Genomic DNA, 22,429 nt, shown 5'->3' on the forward strand with positions numbered 1-22,429 from the left:
CCATCAATGCTAAATTACTGTGTTATATAAACTGTAAATATATTATTTTCAAACCATGTGTAACATTAAAAAGCAAAAAAAAAAAAATTTCTTCTTAACATTATTTTGGAGCGATCCCTCATGTATGTCAGAGAAGAATTTTTTTCCTGCCTTTGATTTCTCAAATGTTAAGCATGGTGTATTTTTCAGTAAAGGTGGGCTTCTATTGGAAAACATTGAGCACACAGGAAGTGTATACCACATTACTGTTTCTCCTGCATCAGATAATTGAGCTGCCTATTCCAATGTAAAGCCTCAACATCATAGTACTTAGAAAAACAGACAGCCCTCTGCTGGTAAATGACTCACTGAAAAGTTCGCTTTACCAGGACAGTTAATAGTAACTCAGAAGATGTGGGAGGTGGAAAGAAATTGACTTATTTTCCTATTTTCATTTACAATAACAAAATACTAGATATTTAAATGTACTGATTTGTCAGTTTTAACGTTTTTATGATAAGTACAACACATCTTGTATTTATGTCCCAATACCACCATTACCTCACAAATCATTCTTATTTACTAAGACATAATAAACATTTTTAAACAGTGTCCTAATATCAATTACTATTATATGATTAATATGTATTTTGTAGTGTACAGTTTATGCTTGCTCTTTATTATCATGGTCTTGCAGCATCCCTTTGATCTGTATCAATGTCTTGGTAAAACTGCTCCAATACTAGTCAATAATGTCATATACGGTATCTCACAAAAGTGAGTACACCCCTCACATTTTTTGAAATAATTTATTATATCTTTTCATGTGACAACACTGAAGAAATGACACTTAGGGGTGTACTCACTTTTCTTGCCAGCGGTATAGACATTAATGGCTGTGTGTTGCGTTATTTTGAGGGGACAGCAAATTTACACTGTTATACAAGCTGTACACTCACTACTTTACATTGTACCAAAGTGTCATTTCTTCAGTGTTGTCACATGAAAAGACAGAATAAAATATTTACAAAAATGTGAGGGTGTACTCACTTTTGTGAGATACTGTATATATAAAATGTATTAAAACAGACAAAATCTGGAGCAGATGTGCATAGTAACCAATGAGCTTCTATCTTCAGCTTGTGAAGTTAAGCTTTGAAAATGAAAGATAGAAGCTGGTTGTACAGCTGTTTCAGTCTTAGTTAATGCAACACTATGTATCAGTATTACTTGGTTATACACATTGGGGGAAATTTACTAAAACTAGAGCATGCAAATTCTGGTGCAGCTTTGCATAGAAACCAATCAGCTTCCAGGTTGTATTGCCAAAGCTTAATTGAACAAGCTGAAGTTAGAAGCTGATTGGTTACTATGCCCAGCTGCACTAGTATCTGAGTGCACCAATTTTAGTAAATCTCCCCCATTGGAATGATGCTGCTTTAAAATTTTTATAACATTTAGAGTCCTGTAAAAGCAAGAGCAGGTAACCTTGGAGCAATGGTTTTCTACCTAAACAACATGGAAGAGTTCACCAGGGCGAAGAGTACTTTTGTTTTTAAAAAGTATATAACCTAGCAAGGCTCCATTAAAAAGAAAGGAAGGTATAAAGAGTCCAGGGGTCAGTAGTAGATAACAGAGAGTTCAGGGGTTATTAGTTAGTAATGCAGAGTTCAGAGGTCAGTAGTATGTAATGCAGAGTATAGGGGTCAGGAATAAGTGACACATAGTTTAGAGATCAGAAGTATATTATGCACAGTACAGAGGTCAGGATTAAGTAACACAGAGTACAGGGGTCAGGATCAAGAGGGATTAAGTAGTGCAGAGTGCAGAAGTCAGTAGTATGTTAAGCACAGTGCAGGGGTCAGGAGTAAGTAACACAATTCAGAGGTCAGTAATATGTAACATAGAGTGCAGGAGTAAGTAACTCAGAGTGCAAAGGTCAGTATCATGTAACAGGCAGTGCAGAGGTCGAGATTAAGTAACGCACAGTGCAGGGTTCAGTAGTATGTAACGCAGAGTTCAGAGGTTAGGAGTAAATAATGCAGAGTGCAGAGGTCAGTAGCATGTAACTCACAGTGCAGAGGTCAAGTGTAACTATCACACATCTCTAGCCCACAAGCAAAATTGTCCCTCTTCAGTACAAACATTTACCCCCTAAGCTAAAATAGGCCACTGCACAAATTCCCTTCTCTCTCTCTGTAAGATACACTCAGCAGACATCAGATGCAGCGGGATCCAGGAGAGTGAGGGAATTCCTTCCAGGTATCCCCTTTGGCTGTGCCATATGATATGTCAGAAGCAAGGAGACGCCTAGGACTTCCCTCAACTCTGCAATGCCCATTGCTGATCAGATCTAAGGTCTGAAAGGTAAAAACCACTACTGATGGAGGGGCAGCTTGGTGTGGTTGTGTTCTGCCTGCCAAATGACTGCAATCATCAGGTTGACCTGTTGCCGAGCCCTGTGTTAAAGTGTTTATAAAGATCTTACTTTTACTTTTGTTTTGGATAGTGTAGGGAAGGATTATAAGGATTATTATTCTAGGTGGATTCACCTTATCTTTTTGTCCAGGTGATCATTGTCTCTAAAACAAAGGCTGATGGGAAATTTTAAATTTCACAGTTATCATCACAAAAAGCAATGAGGGAAAATTTTCCAATGGGGACTACTGACCCAGTGACAACAGTCTAAGAGGCTTGATTCACATTTTTGCTGTATGTTACTGCACTCACATTAACATGCGTATGTTATGTTGCATGTTAAGGCATGTTGTGATTTTGCCAGCACAGCACAGCAGATCTAAGTATAGTCATGCACCTTTTGTTAGCACAGCTTCCAGACAGTTCTTAGCTGTGAATTTTAGTCCATTGGGGATGTGCATTAAGGTGCAATTTAAATTTAAAATGTGGGCAGTGCATACATGTAAATCTGGCTTAGGGAGGGATTTACCATCACTATGGGGAGATTTCTTCTCACTTCCTGTTGCATCTCTATTTAAGGAAGAGCATGGAAACAGGACAGAGACAGAAGAAAAACACCCCTTCTTTTCTCTATCCAAAACTGAGAAACAAATTGGCTATACATGTTTTGAGTATGAAACCAGTGTAAAATCCTCATCTTAAAGGCTTGAAAACATATTCGTATAATCTAATGTTATTTATCTGCAATCTATACAGAAGAGTGGGCCTTTTATTATTAATATCTCCTTCTGAAAATACTAATTCCCTAGCTGTCATGCTAATCCAGTGGCTTCAGTACTTTTTTAGTGACAGACCTGGAACAAGTATGCAAATCAGGGATGGTTAAGTATGGGCACTTACAAGTCTAAACTTGTAACAGCTAGTCCGACCTTATTAATATCAAATAGCAAAGTTCTTCTAAATACACTGTTTGGCTAAATAAATCAGTGTACTTTCTAACACTTTAAATGGTCAAAGTGAGATAGTTAATAAGATTAGTGCACACAGATTCACTCTCACTTGTTTCCATATATATTTAGAAAGACGACTACACAGCTTGCACCACAAACCACAAATTCACATAAAACAGATCCATTCAAAGCCACAGTCAATAGAGTACAACATTGGAGAATGAGAATGGACTCATTCACCAGCCAGCCTTTTAATTGACAGCAGCAATGTACACTGTCATATGTACACAAAAATGCCTTCTTATAGGATATAGTAAATAGTGGTTTTGCATTCTGCAGAACTCCAGCCAAAACCAACAAGATAAAAATAAACAGATAAAACACACCAGCTTCCGCTGCAATATTTTGCTTGCGTGCAAAGATATCCCTTGCCATACTTTTCCTTGCTGCTAGACATAATCAGTCTGATGGCCAGAATTATTCAGTCCACTTCTCCTGAGCCTGGGTTATTCTGGATCTGCCCCAGCCAGCGACTGGACAGTGAAAAGAGAAGTAGCACAGGGATGAGCTCATCTCTCTATCACTCTGCTTTCTATTCCTATCAGCATGAATCTTGATTAACTCCTTGTGCTATTACTTCCTCTCACACTCCAGTTCTGGTATACATTTACCTGACTGGACAAAGTAGTGAGTGTGACGTCACTACCCTGCCTCTCCAACTCGTCCAATCAGAGAATGCTTTGCATTTATTGAGAAAATGAAATAACACCTGTGCTAAGCAACAGGCGATCTCCTGTGTTTACAAAGCAGCAGGGCAGCCGCTCAGCATGGGATCCAGAATCTAGTGGAGATCAATAGCATAGCCAGGGCTGGTACAAGGGGTAGATGGGAGGGGCGACTTTCCTGAGGACTGTGGTATCATGTGGGGGGGGGGCGCCGCAAGGAGATTGGGGAGAGGATTTGTGTTGGGAGGGGAAATTTGGGGGCAGCAGGGGATAAGAATTGTTAAAGGAAGTGGAATTTGAGTGTGTGTGCTAAAAATGGTGATTTAGGAGGATTTGTGTTGGGAGGGGGGCGGAGTAAGATGATTTGTGCTAGGAGGGGGGATTTGGGGGGGGTTGTGCTAGAAGAGGGGGTGGGGGAATTGAGCTAGGAGGGGAAATCTATTTTGGTGGGGAGATTTGTGCTATTAGGGATGATTGGGGGTATTCTTGCTCGGAGGAAGGATGGGGGGGTAATTTGTGCTAGGAGGGGGGATCTAGAGGGGGGGAATGTATACTCGGAGGGGACATTTGAGGGGTGAGGATTTGTGCTAGGAGGGGTGAATTTTTTGTGGGGGCCACAAAGATTTGAGCTGTGTAGGGAGGTTTTAGCAGGAAGGTGGATTTATCAGGAGGAAAAATTTATGCTTAGGGGGTAATCATGCAGATAAGTGCTCAATTTAGTTTTTTTGGGGGGGGAATTAACATGAATGGTCTTATAAAAATCTGAATATGGTTTCTAATGATGACTACAGCCACTTGTGACATATAAACGGCCTACAGGTATCATTTGGGTTTGTACCCTTGCATATTTCAATAAAGAACAACTAATGTCAAACTGTATGATTAATTTAAGCAAATGATTGCCATTTTCCTGGATTCAATTGATTTACACATTTGGGAAATGGTTTGATGCTAGGAGGGAGAGAATATTGGTGTAAGATTGTAATGACCATATCTAAACAGTTTAAGCATGTTATGAAGCCTCCCTTTCTCTTATATTATCTTGTATTTTTTGGTTGATTGATATATGGTCAATTTAGTGGTTGGGACCATGTCTGTTTTCTCACAGATCTGTCATCTTTTAACTGATTTTGAGGATTCTTAGAGGGAGGAAACACATTACCTGAAATTTGCTAATAAATAATGGTTTGACTTATTACAGAAATCTCTGTGAGTGCATCACAAGTTACTATAGTCTTTTTTGCTTATGGTATTTTGTCTTGGAGATAGTGGCACCAGGTTACCTGGATATTTTGTCTTGGGAGATAATTTGTCTTGGGAGATCATGGCACCAGGTTAATTGGTTTAGGAAAATGTTACAGGGGTTGATTTACTGAGACTGGAGAGTGCAAAATTAGCTGTGCATGGTAGCCAATCAGCTGCTAACTTAATCTTTGACAAAAAATGGAAGCTTATTGGTTTCTATGCAGAGCTGCACCTGATTTTGCACTCCAGTTTTAGTAAATCAACCTCACAGAGAGTCAATGTGGAGAATGGCAAAATTGGCAGTATAAATCTTTGGTGTATCTATGCATTTTCTATAAAGTACAATAGATACATAGTATTATTAAAGAAACACTAAACCTTGTTTATCAGTGTTTTAAGAGGGACAACTTCAAAGCAAACCATCTTAGTGGCCTGAAACCCTTGCAGGCTATGTACCTCCTCCAAACAACAGAGGAGCAATCCACTACATACATAACTCTTAACTAATTTAAAAAACATTAAACCTCTACCAGTGGTAGAGGTTCCAAATACTACAATAAATGTGTGCATGTTAGAACATACCACTTTTATTAAGCTGGGCTCCCTTAAGTGGTCTCACTTGTAGTCTGGGACAGTCCCATAGATATCATGATGGTTGGGACTTATGATGATGTGCTTTATGACTAAAAGTGTCTAAAAGAAAAACTTTCTGTTTTACTTATTTAAATGCTACCATTTATAACCTGCTCTAGAGGCATAACAGAGGGATGCTGAATGTTAGGTGCAACACAGGCACTTTGGTGTAAACTCTGAATGTATCCAACACTATAGTAAAACAGTCATATGAATTTTCCTAAATGCACATCTTAATGGTAACATCCTGAGGGCTTCATTAAAAGGCTCTGTAACACAACTGTTTAGGATACTTTTAAATACTCCTTTTCAATGTGCATCTGGCCCCTAAAACATGAAAGAGGTGTGTTGACTGGTTGATATATGTATATGTATAGCCAGTTTTACATGACATTTTTAAAGCTGAAATTTGGAATAAGCATATATTGTCTAAATATAAGAGGCATACATATTCTTATTTGAATCTTGGTGTGCTTTGTATATTACCTTTAGGTCTGTGCAGTTATCCTTTGTGAAATTGTGCTTCTGCTTAGAAGCTGCCTGTATAAGGACCAGTCACTCCTGCTCTCTTTCCTTGTGCAGGGTGACTGGTCTTGTCTCTGCCCCTCCTAGTTTTCTGCAGGCAACCTGTTAGTGGGTGGAGCCTGGGTCCCTCCCCCAGCTCTGCTTTGTTCACAGGTATGTACAGCACTGTGGTGATGTCATTGCTACTTTTACTAATTAATTAATGTTTTTGCAAAGGCACTTGGTGCACACAAGAGGGGGGGGGGGGGGAATTTACTAAAACTGGTGCGCTCAGAATCTGGTGCAGCTGTGCATAGTAACCAGCTTCTTCAATTAAGCTTTGACAATAAAACATGGAAGCTGATTGGGTTCTATGCTCAGCTGCCCCAGATTTTGCACATTCCAGTTTTAGTAAATGACTCCCAAAGTGACCATATATCCTTTGTGGCTTTAGAAGAATACATTTAAACAAAGTTCAGTTTTAATCATAAAACCTTTAGCTACAAACAGCAAGTACATAAAAAACATTACATTTCATAGAGAAACATAAACCATTAAATATAAGCTTAAATCTCCTAAAATATGTGAGGCATCAAATTCAATTCTGATCTTCTTTTTGAATTCTCCTAAAACTGTGTAAACAATATACATTTGTGATAGTAATATATTTTATAGATCAGATTTTATGGCAAAATGCAATAAAATGTGTCACCAGAAGGGATTTTACCCCCAATATAAATAACTTCTTAAGAAGGCTGGAGTCTACTTATCGCATTGCAATCACTCACATCATCAGATACAGATTAGTCATTTGTCTACTGTAAAATACAACCTATTTGTGGCTCATTTAGTCTTAGAGGCCTGAAAAAAAGTTACCTTAAAAAGAGCAGCATCTTCATCTCTGTTGTAGTCCTGTTTGCCGGCATGTTTCCAAGGTATACGAAAAACGCTTCTGTCGTCATTCTCCCACACCAATCCAGGATACTTCCCACTGTTAATCTGTTCAATCAGCCATTGCCTCAGTTTTCCATTTCCACAACTTATCGGGGTCATTCCACAATCTCCGTCTTGGTTCATACCAGTCTATACCCTGTTTATTGACGACTGTTAGGAGAGGAGCATAGGCAACATTGCTTTAATGCCTGTAAACTGTAGACTTTAGTGCTTTTACATGTTCTGTGATATGCCGCCTAATACATGAAATGTGATGTCTTTCTGTAGCAATAAGTTAGAACCAAGAAAAAAGTAACATAAGCTTTCATCAAGGTATACATTTTTCCAAGTATAACTTCCAGTGAAATTGGATGATTAGTGCAAGTCATTTTGATTATTATTATAATCGGTTATTATACTTAAAGCTGAGCTCCAGGAATTCCACCACTTTGTAAAATGTGCTGGCATACAATGAGTTAAGTCCAAAAAGGTGCATGCCAACTCGTGGACTTATCGCTCTGGTTTACACCTGAAAGTTTTACGAAGCTCCAGGAGTACAGCTATTGCTACACACCCAGAGCTCTGACAGAGGAGACGCTGCTCTCTCATACAGCAGCAGCTCTGGCCACCCCTCCCCTCCACTTTTCATTCACAGCCGCCTTTGTATTTTTTTAATTAGTTCACAAAATACAAAGTGCTCTGTGATTGGGCAAGAGAAGGGGAGGTGCAGGAACAGCAGCTACATGGAAAACTTGTGCTGCAGTAGTTGAGACCAGAAGGTCCAGCGCCGCAATGCCATAAGTATAGTGATAACTATGTTCCCTGTACGTAGTAAAAATTCACTTTGTAAAATAAAGAGATGAGTCCAAAAAGTGTCATCCATCTAGTTGGACTTAATCCATAGTAATACGGCACATTTTACAAAGTGGCTTAATTCCTAGAGTTCAGCTTTAAAAGCTTGCTTATAGAGACTGTCTTGAGATGTTTCTTGAGCAATTGAATAGAAAAATAAATATACTCTGAGGAGTATTACAAAAAAAAAGAACTCAAAATTGTATTGATGGAAGCTGGTACCTTCAATTATAATCATGCAACAGTTTATGCAATCACCACCAACAATGAAATAGGTAAAAGATATATAATTTCTCTTGGAATACAATGTTCATTTGTATTTTGTGCAACAACTACATTAGCTAAGAAGATGGCAGTGTTTATACGTATTTAGCTGTATCTATGGTCAAACTCTATGTCTTTTCTCTATATAATGAAGTTTCCTGTCTGCACTTAAGCAGAGAAACCCACGTGGACTGTGCACTGTTTGTTCTGTAGGGCTATATACAGAATTTCTAACAATTTCATTTACTACAAATATGCTAAAAGACATTTAAAAGCCATTGTATCTCAAACCATGTACCTGTAAACAATTGCGTGCAAACCCATCTTCATGAATATTATATTATATTAAGGATGGGTTGTGTAGTATTGTTATAGCACACATTTGTTCATGGGTACATGCAGCACTTTTTTTTCTCAGAGAATAGGTGTAGGAACTCCCCTTTTCTGAGTCACCCCATTTTCTCCGCCCCCTACCCACCTCCGAGCACCGTTCCATGGTTCCACGCTCTACCCACCTCCCAATAACAATAGACCTCCAGCAGCAACAACAGATCTCCCAGCAGCCAGCATCAATAGACCCCTCCCTCAACGATAGTTCCCTCCCAGCAACAATTGACCACCCAGCAACATAAGACTTCCCGCCCCCCCTCCCCAGCAACAACAGATCCTCCAGCAGACCCCAGCACCCCTTGCCAATATATATTCAGTGCTGGAGGTGCCGGAACTGCGTTCCCCCATGTTTCCGCTGAAAAAAAGCCCTGCGTACTTGATTTGACATGTACTGCCCTGTATTTGTCTTTTAGCATACTTGGAGTAAATAAAAGAGTAAAGCTTTTATCTATTTCATTGTTGGAGGTGACTGGATAAAACTTTCAAAAACTGTTGCTTTTTGCAATTTTTTTTAGTTGAATCTGTATTAATCCTCTCTTAATGCATATGTTGTTTCTCCTTAAAGTGGGGTTCCCATTTAAAAAAAAAAAAAATTAAAAGTCAGCAGCTACAAATACTGCAGCTGCTGACTTTTAATCGGACACTTACCTGTCGCAGGGTCTAGCGATGCGGGGTATCGAAGCCACGCTCGTCCCCCCCCTCCGCTCGGCGGTGCCGGCATTTTAACTGTGGGCACCCACTGCGCATGCGCGAGCCGCACCGTGCACCGTCACTGGCCCCGTAATCATCTGGGACCGGTCACGTGTCCCAGATGATTGACAAGAGGGAGGGTGGAGAGGCGATCTCCCTTCCTGCGCCGAGGGAAGTGATGTCACCAGCCCAGGCACCGAAGGAGGCAGACTACAAGGGACCCCCTAGCAACAGCCATTTAGAGGTGAGTAAAAAAAAAATTTTCTTCAAATGTTTTTTTTTTTATTTTTTTTAAGCACGTTACTAATTTTTTTTTTTTTTTGGGGTGGAACTCCACTTTAACAGTAATGTGCACAAAGGAAGGCCAAGGAGATGTCTCTTTAACAAGAATAGTTCCTGAACATTTAAAACAATTTTAACATCAGGAAATAGGTATAATTGGCCAGTACACATTATTGTATAATACAATGTGGTTTAAGCCACAAGAAAACATCTGATTTAAAGCTAACATAAACATTTAACATTATTCTGTTGTAATTGAAGATTAAACTAAATTTTGGGTATTGTGCACAGATCAACCTGTGTCTAGTGAAACTTCATGGCTTGTGCCCCAAAGACATGAGTCATTAAAAAAAAAAAAAGGCTTGTGACCTATTCTTTTTCATATATTACTATATCAGTAACTGGAATCTGAAGCCAGTATATGACTGTTACTACAGATTGAGGTGTGAGGGGAAGCCATGGTCTCTGCTTGCTGTATAGTTTGGTTTATAAACCAAAGGCTATTGATTTTTTGGCATTCAGTGCATAATAGAAATATATCAGTGGTTTCTCTAAAGTGACCACTTTACAAAATAACACTGACAAAATTCCAGTTGGTATTCTGTGTAAGCAATTCATCATGTACTCTTGAGTTCCTTGAAAAGAATACAGTATGTGTATCAGGGAGCATATGTTTGTATTTAGAAAATGACTACCTACTTATTATGCATGTTGTACAATTGCGCATATTTTCTGCTTAAGCATTGCACATACGATAGGAATAGAAATGTGATTGATATATATAGCCTTACATTATAAAAATATTGAAAATGGAAATTCGTTTTAACAGACTATTAATGTCTGGTTTGGCGCTTTGGTATTAAGCAGGCTCATCATTAACGTTTCATGCGGTTAACAGGCTTTGCTATGCAATAGTGAAACCCACCAACCTCACTGCACCTAATGGCAAAGAAATATGTCAATTTGCGTTTAGTGAATATGCTTACTCATATTTGGTATGGCTACTAGCATTTGAAAATCAGGATTTGTTAACTGCCACTTTTTTGAGTCTCCTCATTCAGTTTAGTATATGGTAATCTATTTATCTGTATATTTGCAGATAATTAATAGCTTCATGAAAATCCCCAAGCCCTTTCCATGCATATTTATAGCTTCTACCTGTGCTTGTGTAGGGCAAAGAGTGTAATGTTGTAAACTGCATGTGCTCCTTACTCCAATCACTGTATATTGATTGGAGAGTGTGAGATTTAGTGAAGAGAATCTATCAAAGTAGGGTTGGTGGACACAGAGCTCAAATCTGAAGCTGACAATTCTACCTCAGCTTCTCTCAGTGCTAATTTACATGACTTTGAATATAAAAAATAAGCATACAAATCATTTCGCAATGGCAAAAAAGTGTACCTAAATCAGGGGATCTGAAAAGCTAGAATAAAGTAAATCTTTAATGTTTTTCTTTTATTTTTTTTATTAAATCTGTTGTTTAGAGCTGACTGAAGCAGAGGATTGGCTTAGGCCAGTGATGGCGAACCCTGACACCCCAGATGTTTTGGAACTACATTTCCCATGATGCCCGTGCACTTTGCAATGTATTTGAGCATCATGGGAAATGTAGTTCCAAAACATCTGGGGTGCCAAGGTTCACCATCACTGGCTTAGGCCTTGGATAAAGCTCACAAAATCCTCAGCTCATGGAGGGCAATTTTTGTTGTTCATACCAAGTGTGAAGTACAACCAATGTATTTGTTGGCTTTAGCTGAAACATAAATATGTCAACGGAGCCGCGCTTATAGACTGACTTACACCTGCAGCCCCCCTAGTTAGGAAGGGGACACCTATGTGATCCCCCAAGAGTACAGATCAAAGTATAGGGAGTGGCGCTGTGTTAGGAGTATGACTAAAAATTAGCAAGAAGTTCAAGTGTGCCTCTCCCTCCAAAATCTGGCGTAAACCAGCAATCTTCCAGCGGATATCCAGTGGGGACTTTTAATACCAAGGGACAGGAAGTCCCCACCTCTCTGTGTGTACAGCTGCTTTTTGGAAATAGGACGCGTGGAAGGAAACTGACACCCATAGGACTGGAGTGCAAGGACCAACAGTATACGCTCGTACCCCTGCAGGGGTGGAGCGCTCCGGTGAGTGCAACCACATTGGGGGTACCACCAGTTGATACAGCATGGCACTTTATCACCTAAGAAGAACTCCCTGCACAATTGCTATGAACTTTTTTTGCACTAAACAATATAGGGTTTTTTGATTTTTAGCTGCGATTTTGACACATTATTAATGATTTTTATTGCGTATAATTATTGCACATTTACACATTACTGGTGGACAACCACTGCTTTTTGCACTTTATCACTTTATATTTATTCATGTGAAGATGTATTTATGTTATTTAGTGGTGTTGCTTAATATTTGTGATTTTTTTTGCACATATAGTAGCATTTTTCACTTGTTAAGGTGTTTTCACTAACATAAGGACACTTTTTCCTGTAAGTAATTTTTGGATCATACCAAAAAAATTTTTATTTTTATTTTTACACTTGAACTTCTTGCTAATTTTTAGTCATACTCCTAACACAGCGCCACTCCCTATACTTTGATCTTTAGCTGAAACATGCACTTCACTTTCTTATGTGTGTAATCTGGTGATGCTGGATCACAACTGCTATTGGTGCTAGAACACACACTGGAGGTTCCTTGTTATGTATATTATACAGAATGATGATGCAGGAAGCAGGGAGAGAGAGAAAGAGAAAGGGAGCGAGTGATGAAGTTACACAGTGTTTGAGAGTTAGACTCATTTTGCCCTCCTATGGCCATCTATGGATGTGAGATTGTAGTATACTGGATGAACGTTCTGATTTCATCACAGCTGCAGTGTTTGCTGGACAACATTAGTAGCTCACTGACTAATTTTACTTGTTGCCCCGAATTGCTTTTTAAAGAGTTTGTTAGCCCAACACTTCATGTTCCCGATATGTGTCTGTTGTACCATGTACTTGGATGACAAAGTGTCCTCTTCTGTTTGTATTGCTTCCTTTATGTGAAATCCATGGTGTTCCTATCAGTTCCTCTGCTTTCCTATTAAAAACTGACCAAACTAAGCAGGAGAGCACACCATGGTCAGTTAGCTCTAGCTATGCTGGGAACTCAGTGTGCTCTCCTCCAATGATCAAACTTGTCCTGACACTTCTGTGTACAGCCCCGAGGACAAGCCTACATGTCATGTGACCCAGCAGCTCCTTCCGCCTCCCCTACATCCGGGTTGTTGTGGTGAGAGCGGCGGAGACAGTGATAGTATGGATTGGTGACCCCTTTTTTCTTATCTTGACATTTCTCTCCACTTTCCATGATGAGTAAACTACCAGGTGATCTTCAGTCTGATCTGGAACAAAGTCTTCCAGCTTTTGCCTCCATCAATTCATCACTAAGCCAAAGCCTGTCGCCTCAGTTTTTTCTACCCCCAGAACAGTGCAGGGCCATTTCTGACGTTCGTCGGACATTCTGCCTTTTTGTCACATTTGACCTTCTCTTCATCTCTCTTTTGTGGATCATTGAGCTCAATACTAATAATGGGATTGAGAAGAACCTGGAAAATGAAATTATCTACTACAAGTTCAGCACCTCAGTCTTTGACATATTTTTTCTAGCAGTGTTCCAGTTTTCTGTCCTCCTCATGGGTTATGCTGTGTTTTGTCTACACCACTGGTGGGCCATTGCTATTACAACCTTGGTGACCAGTGCATTTCTTAGTGCTAAAGTCATAATGTCACAGCTTCTCTCTAAGGGGGCATTTGGGTACTTGTTGTCCATTATGTCTTTTGCCTGGCTGGAGACATGGTTCCTGGATTTCAAGGTCTCTACCCAAGAAGCTGAGCAGGAGAGATGGTATCTGGCTGCTCAGACTGCTGCCCTTTGCCCTCCTCTTCTGTACCCAGGGGCATTCTCTGATGGACAGTTTTATTCCCCAACAGAGTCCTTTGCAGGGTCAGACAATGAATTTGATGATGATTATGATGAAGCTATGGGGAGGAAGGCAGTTACTGCCAAAGAACTGGAATATGTGAGGAAGGGCAAGGAGGCCATGGAAACTGTTGAGCAGATACTCGCTCAGGAAGTCAATTGGAAATATGAAAAGAGCAATGAAGTTGGAGACCTTGTGTATACACTTGACATCCCTTTTTCATGGAAAGACTCTTAAGGCTTTAATTCAGTGTCCTGCAGAAGTTGTATACAAGAGGTTATATTACAACCGGAGAAGATGGTCTTGTGGAACAGGACTGTGGCTGTGTGTCAGATCCTCCAGCGTGTAGATGATAACATACTTGTATCATATGATGTAGCAGCAGGAGCAGCAGGTGGGGTAGTGTCCCCTAGGGATTTCGTGAACATACGATTGCAAGAAAAAAAGATCGGTACATATCAGCGGGCATTGGAGGAACTCATCCTTCCAGACCTCAACTTACAAAATATGTTAGGGGAGAGAATGGACCAGGTGGCTTTGCTGTTCTAAAGAGCTCCCGGAGCCTATCCGTCTGCACTTTTATATGGATCCTCAACACTGATTTGAAGGGTCAGCTACCTCGCTACCTCATTAACCAAAGCCTGGCTGCTACTATGTTTGAGTTCTGCAGCCATTTGCACAAGAGAGTCAATGAAGTTTATAGCGAGCCAGTATAGGTTCGCTTTCAAAAAGGAGACCGAATCTGCGCTGCCTCCCATCTGCTTGATGAAGCACTGACAGCAGCTGCTATTTGCATGCTAATCTTTTGTTATAATTAACAGGATGAAGGACTGTCCCATCCAGCATACTAAAGTATCCGCTGTGTCTTCTGAAATCCTATGCTCGTCTTTGCAGTGCATGTCATCACTAAAAGAAAGAGTTTGGTTTCCAATGTCCATTAAGGCATCTTTGGGGAATTTTTGATGTACCATATTGAATTGGTGAAGTTGGGGTGTTGATGGGTGATGCACCCATTACGGAAATGTTGATCGCTGTATTCTTGGAAAAGACCTCCATACGCAGGTGAACTGAGCCAGTAATCAAGTCGAATTTTGTGTTTCTTTTTAACTGATTGACAGGGCTTCCTGCTTGATTTGAGAATGATGTTTACTCCATGCTGGGCATGGAGGTTTAACCTTTCAGAAGACGTTTCAATGGTTTGCAGAGGTCCAGTTTACAGGTGACTATGCTCACAATACATTTCTCAACATCTATCAGCTGTAATGTTTGAGGAGGTGGACACTTTGGACAAGTAACTAGAGTGGATGTACTGTACTGAACATTGGGGAGAAGGTATCCATTTATTCACGTCTGTTTTTATTTTTTTTTTAACGCCTCCTTTTCCAAAAAATACAGATACCCAGGCATTAACAAAAAAATGTCTTAACATTGTATTTTGCTAAAAGCACAGAAGTTATTGATCACACTTTATTTTTAGTTTTTTTTAATGTGAAAAACAGTCAGTGCCTGCCACTCAGATGTAAGTGATTAATGCAACCGATAACTATTTACTCCAGAGATGAATTTGCAGGGGAATTCATGACTTCTACTACACATTTTTGAAAGAGTATAGCAAAAATGATAGGTAAGGCATTTGAATGAAATAATCACTTTTGTAAATAGCAATCTCTTATTTCATGTGTGTTACTCCTTCATGTATCTGTAAAGTCTGCTGTGCCAAAAGGAAATGTTCAATTTTACTTGCTGCTTTGTAGAATTTATAGGCACGCAGAATGCTGTAACAATGTGAACATTCCTATGTCGATTGTTGATTACTGTATGCAGAAAACAATGGCTACTAGCCAAATTTGACCAGATGCTATGCGGCACAAACAGTACATCAAAAGCCCATATAGGCATAGTGAATGTTATTTACAAAGTCTACTATTTCCCTGTCTTATCTCACAATATGAGCTCTGTCAGAAAAATTGAGTTTTTTTGGATGATCATAATTGGGGATATGTCTTGTAAAGATGAGGAGATAGATGATAGCAGCATAGAATCTTAATTATGGACCTCCTGGGCTAGCATGAAGCAATCATACTTGGTGTCTTGGTTTTTGGGGTCCACTTTAGTGGCACAATAGGTTGTACAGGCAGTATAGTTGTTCATGGTTCACTTGATTCTGAATTCACTAGGCTCAATTTATAAAGCCAACACACCAAGATAATGATGCTTATTTTTATTTTTTAAATGACAGTTATTTTTAGTTAAGTACAACGAAATTTGAAAATTTCAGTCATATGGCTAAAATAAAGATACCTGTACTTATTTTTGTGTTGATGCTGTGTGAAGTAAACCTATGATCTCTAATGAAAACAAATCTGCTGATTCATTCATGTTTGATGCCAAACTTCTTGTGTTGTATTGTTGTACTACAGCTTCCACCATGCTCTACATCTAATATTGTAGGTCATAAGAAGGTTATTAGAGCCTGTGTTACATTAGCCACTCGCAGGTGGTAAAGGATTTTATGCAAATCATTCCCTGATGTGAAATTAAAACTTTGCTGATCAATGTCATGTTTGTTTTTTGATTTAAATAAGATGCATATTGGATCTGTTTCTTTTCTAACAAATACTGATTCATACTTTATCAATCTTTTTTGAAAGAAATCTTGATAAAAATTAAATTAATTCTGAGACTTGTCCTGACACCCCCCCTCTGCACAGCTATTCACTGGGAAGCTCAGTGTGCTGCTACTTCTCCTTCCCCCTGCTCCCCATGCAGCTGAGAACAGAGGGGATGTGATCACTTATAAAAAAAGGGGAAAAAGGTATTTATAATGTTTTTTTTTTTTTTATATCTATACAAAAAATGTTTTGCCTTTCATTTCTATTTTAAACTGAATGGGTTGTTTTACAAGATGATCGTTTACATCACTCTAAGTTCTAGTTATAGTAAGTTGTAGTGTGTAAAAGCTTTAAAAGTACAAAGTTAAGTCCAAAGCTGTGTGTTATATTGGCATGCATACACACCTTTACTAGTGGTAATGAAAACTGTTTCTACAATTGTCAAGAGATTTAGAGATTTCTCCAGTATTGTATTTTGTTTATCTGTACAGCAGTATTTCACACACCACTGAGGCTGCAAAGGAGTCAATGATGCATATACTCAGGCTTGTTTATTTATAAAGAAAAACGTTGGAGGTGCTATTATTTGAATTACGTTTTTATCTTTGGCTGACGCCAAATAGTGCAGGTAAACAACTACCCAAAAACCTTTTAGCAGTTCAAAATTTTAAAGAAAATACAGTTACTACAGAAATTGAGCAAATAGAAACTGTTTAGACTGATGGATGGGTACACAGGTTGTGTATGATTACAGTCCTATAGAAGTACAAAATGTCTATAAGACCCAGCAGAATAAGTTGTGGTTAGCATACATAGCTGGACTGAGCATGTAAGCATTTAGGAAGGATAGACATTCATGTACAAAAACAAATTATTTTGGCTAATACAGTCAAAATATCAGTTACATTAGAATGATTGAGGACATTTGGTTAACCGCTTCAGCTCCGGAAGATTTTACCCCCTTCCTGACCAGAGCACTTTTTGCGATACGTCACTGCGTCGCTTTAACTGACAATTGCGCGGTCATGTGACATTGCACCCAAACAAAATTGACTTTCTTTTTTTCCCACAAATAGAGTTTTTTTTGGTGGTATTGGATCACCTCTGCGGTTTTTATTTTTTGCGCTATAAACAAAAAAAGATTGACAATTTTGAAAAAAACGCAATATTTTTAACTTTTTGCTATAATAAATATCCACCAAAAATATATATAAATTTTTTTTTTCCTCAGTTTAGGCCGATATGTATTCTTCTACATATTTTTGGTAAAAAAATCGCAATAAGCCTGTATTGATTGGTTTGCTCAAAAGTTATGGTGTCTACAAAATAGGGGATAGTTTTATGGCATTTTTATTTTTAATATTTTTTTACTAGTAATGGCGACGATCTTTTTATCGGGACTGTGACATTATGGCGGACATATCGGACACTTTTGACACATTTTTGGGACCATTGGCATTTATACAGCGATCAGTGCTATAACAATGCACCGATTACTGTAAAAATGTCACTGGCAGGGAAGGGGTTAACACTAGGGGGTGATCAAGGGGTTAAATGTGTTCCCTAGTGTGTGTTCTAACTGAAGGGGGGAGGGGACTGTCTAGGGGAAATGACAGATCGCTGTTCATTCTCGGTATGAACAGATGATCAGTCTCTTCTTCCCTCAGAGAACCGGAAAACTGTGTGTTTACACACATAGATCCCGGTCCTTGGTGTGCCACGACCACCAGGCACTCGCATCGGCTCCATGGGTGAGCAGCAGGCATGCGCGCCCCTAGTGGCCACAAGGAAAAGTGACGTTACATAACGTTGTTTCGCCCAGCCGTGCCATTCTGCCACAGTGAAACTGCGGCGGCTGGTCGGCAAGTGGTTAAAGAAGAAGTATCCCTATTATCCCTATTATTATTTATATTTGTGTGGAATCCACCAGAGGACCTAGTACATGAAGCCTGTTCTTATCTGTGCTTTAGTTACTAAGCTAGCACGCTCAACCTACACTCCTTTGTTTTCCCCAAATGAGGGGGTGGTGACAGCACACACACAGAAGAGTGGCAAAACATCTGCATTTCTGCCATCTACTCTGCAGCTCTGTGCCTCCTCTGCCCTGCCTTTTACACCATGAAAAGACTACTGAATCCACACCCACCCTTCTGCTATATGTTAAGAGGGAATAAAGCAGTAGCTTCTGGCTTGTGTAGTGAATGATGGCGCTCTGCAAAAAAGTATTGTCATTCAAAAGAACACAAGCCCACACTAGGCTGGCAGGTAGGTGATCTGGTGCACAAAAGTATTACCTGCCGGCTTGTGTAGTAGCTTGTGTTGTTATGAATGACGCCACTGTCATTCATACAATATCTGGCAACCTATAAGCTGGGCTTTAGCCTGGGGTGGAGCTACAACTACAAATGAACAGACAAAAAATGCACCAATTAATCAGAATGGGAGCAAGTGCTCCATGCACTTGACCCCTGAAGGACACCCCAAGGATTTAAAAAGTATAGTGAGGATCATGATTTTCATAGACATGTAACAATAGATTGTTCTTGTACTTTCCAAAAGGCTGACAACCTACTGTCAATGCTTTGCTAAAGGAATAGAAACTGTTCACTTTTCAAGCATATTCACTTTGCAAAGTGAGTGTTAATAAAAAAAAAAGTGAATCTGTCTTTGAAAACCCAATCTTGTGCTAATAATAATTCCATTTGAAATGTTCCTGGCACATGATTGCATGACCATAATAAACATAGGTAACTAACATTTAAGGCTCATTTACACCAGAGGTTACATTATATAGTGGCTGCTGGTGTGTGTTGTGAAGGGAGCAGTGTCAATGTGTCATAAATGATGCGTCGCACTGTTGACTTTGATGAAATGCCATAAAGTGACATTTCATTCATTCTTATTCATTGCAGTGGGTGGAATGCAGTGTACTGATGCTCAATTGAAAAAAAAGCAATGCATGTCTTACTTTTTTCAGTGCACATCACTGCATTGCAGTGATATGAACTGAACTGAACTCATATGAGTAGGACAATAGCCTTGTCCGTGCATTGGAACTGCATTGGGAAGCTCAATACAAATGGTGCAGCTCAATACAAATGGTGTGAATGAGCCCTTACTTTGCCAAGTAAACCTACATTTTGCAAATTGAACATTCACTTAGCTAGCTAAACAGCATCTGTTCATCTAGTAAATCAATACCAATGTGTCTACTGAATCAAAAACTGAATTAGATCAACTCTGGTCCCATCACTGAACCTAGGGTGTAGTAGGACTGTCAAATGGTATTGATGGCACATATAGATATTGGGTTGGTAATTATATTTATCTACACAACCAAGCACTAACAGAAAAGGATAGCTGTATTGGTTACTTATCCTTAACATCACACCTGGTCTCCTAAATAAAGTACTTAACCTAAAGTTAATGAACACAGTAATTGGCTAGCCTTTTTTCCCCCAGATTATTAATCTTGTGAATTGAAAAATGTAAAAAAAAGTGTGTAACACTTAAGGTGGCAAACATTTCTTTACTGGAACATCATTAAAAAAAATGAAGAATATGAAGTTCATTGGTGGCTCCTCCTATAGTAATTTGTATACTGTAGCTACTCCCCAACCTGTTTACTTGTGGTGAAGAACTGTCTTTAACCAATGTACGAAGCCAATGGCTGATTCTGCCTACCAAGCTCCCCCTATAACTAACATATCACTTTTGGGTGTTTCAGTCTCTTAAACTGAGATTGAAGAGTGAAAAACATAATCTGATACATTTTGTTCCCTACAATAAACATCCAATACTAAATAAAATGGACCCAATTCACAAAGTTAACACACCGGGATACAAATGCTTATTTAAAAAATGTGACAGTTATTTTCAGGCGAGTTCAATGACATTTGAAAAGTTTTGTCAAATGGCTAACATAAAGATTTTTAACCTTATGTTAAAGCTTAATGAGTTAAGCTTAATGTGTAGGGTATATTACAACTTACCTTATGTCTTTTATCATGCACAACATAGACTCTTTGTGTTTATATACCATATATTTCTATATTGTTCTCAGTGAACAATAATCTCAGAAAATGTAATTACTTGTTCAATTTAGCAAATTATATTTATAACATATATTTGCACTACTTATACAACATGGCCCAAAGGTAATGTTACATGAACACTCACATTCTGAGCTTTCATACATTTACTCTACTTGTAATCGTATTTAAAGCAAAGTATTACAAGATTTTGTTTTTGTTTTTTTAATGTGGTAGTGACTTCAGATGAATAATGAAATCCTGAGCAAGTCATGGCATATACAGCATCTCAGTAAAAACAATTTGTGCAGTTCTTATCATACTAGTAAGTCATCAACAGACAAAAAAAGCAATTATTCAAAGGAAAGGGCGATACCCACTAACAGATATTCCAATTTTGTTTTACCCCTAAATCTGTAACTGCAAACATAGTTTTGGTTTAAAATTAACATGAATTTAGCTGGCCATACACAAATTGTTTTTTATTCAAATGCTCGTAAAAAAAAAAATTCTTGCCCTCATTCAGTCAACTAATGTATAAAAAAAAAACATTAAAATGTCGGTCATACCTGCTACTTAAAGGGAATCCAACATTCCAATTAGAATTTAATTAATTCGAAAAAAAAATAATTTCTTTGAATCTTCTAATCACTACAGTCAAAAACATCATCCTTTTGACCTCATTAACCATTAGAACAGTGAAAAACTTTATGAAAATAAACATTTTCCAATACAATTCTACTGGTATATGGCCAACTTTTTACAATGTAGCACAGATATTTGCTCATGGGCGACAGTCGGTTACTAACTGAGAGCTACTGGGTTATCATTATATGATGAATAGTTGCTGGAGCTGTATATTGGCAGAAACAACCAATTATATTCTGTATAGAAGACTGAAAATTATACACAGTAGCATCCTGGTGAAATCTTAGAGTGGTTAGGAACTTTCACTATGAATCTCTGAAGATCATTGGTAGGCTTTCATGTCTAGTACATGTGATATCGTTCATCAATGCAAGTACAAGACCCTGCCAGATTACAACAATTAAGTGCTCTGTCTCATCCACAGCAACACATTGAATTATATCATGAAGAATAGAGCTCTATACTGTATAGTAATCAAAATAATTAATAATAAACCCTACCAATTGTCCTATCTAGGAAGCAAAAGTATGAATTTGACTCTGCAAATGCAACAGAATGTAATATTAATTTTAATTAATACATAATTGTTAATGTTTGTACCATAATTCTTAAAGGACTTTAAAATGATTAAAATGGTATGGTACTAAATAATTAATCATTTTGCAAGCTACTGTCTTAGAAGATATAAAAAGGTAAATTTTGCAAATACTCTGCTGTTAGATTTTTTTTTCTTTTAAGAACAACTAGTAGACAAGGCAGAAGAGGAAGTAATGAGTTCAAAAGTTAAATAAGATATGCTGAGAGAGGAAGAGAGGGTGTATGTCTTACCTCTCCTCCGTGAGAGTTGAGAGTGAGCGATCACTTTACGGAAACCTAAAATATTAACCACTACGGCAAAAAAAAAGGGAACTTACCTTTTCTTTATGTGTTAGCTTATAGATGGGCGTTGACTATATTCTAAGGAGGAGGAGACAGAGTGGAGGAGAGATGCATGTCTGTAAGGGCTCAAACTCTTCAGTGCTTCTCTATGTTATACAGACCATACAGAAAGCCTTATAATGTGGGAAACCCCAAACCCTCTACTATGCTACTAATGACATTTACTGTAACACAAGGTTCAGGAAAGTTCTCTCAATCATCAAGTGCTTTGCTTCTTCAACACCCACCTTAAAAATACATTCAATTGTGTATTAAATACAGGGTGAAAAGAGTTTTACTGTAAAGCAATTAGTACAGTACTCAGTTACAGATCTGCTGTTTAAGGGAAATAAAGGTGATTACAGTAATTACATTATGTTGTTAGACA

The 22,429-nt window shown here is 38.5% G+C and overlaps 1 protein-coding gene and 1 pseudogene across 1 annotated transcript in view; one reads left to right on the forward strand and one right to left on the reverse strand.

The window, feature by feature from the left end:
* The window catches only part of IRF4 (interferon regulatory factor 4), a 44,063-nt gene extending 22,040 nt beyond the window's left edge, over window positions 1-22,023 (reverse strand). The window contains exons 1-2 of the mRNA XM_073630965.1: window positions 21,952-22,023; window positions 7,331-7,558 (exon numbers count right to left, since the gene is read on the reverse strand). Of these exons, the coding sequence (XP_073487066.1) occupies window positions 7,331-7,531 (201 nt within the window). The 5' untranslated portion in view covers window positions 7,532-7,558; window positions 21,952-22,023. The remainder of the gene's footprint in view (window positions 1-7,330; window positions 7,559-21,951) is intronic.
* LOC141144878 (stAR-related lipid transfer protein 3 pseudogene) lies at window positions 13,144-14,548 on the forward strand (annotated as a pseudogene).
* Window positions 22,024-22,429: the final 406 nt, after the last annotated feature.

Source organism: Aquarana catesbeiana, linkage group LG05 (assembly GCF_042186555.1).
Source record: "Aquarana catesbeiana isolate 2022-GZ linkage group LG05, ASM4218655v1, whole genome shotgun sequence".
In the NCBI taxonomy this organism is placed as follows: Eukaryota; Metazoa; Chordata; class Amphibia; order Anura; family Ranidae; genus Aquarana; species Aquarana catesbeiana.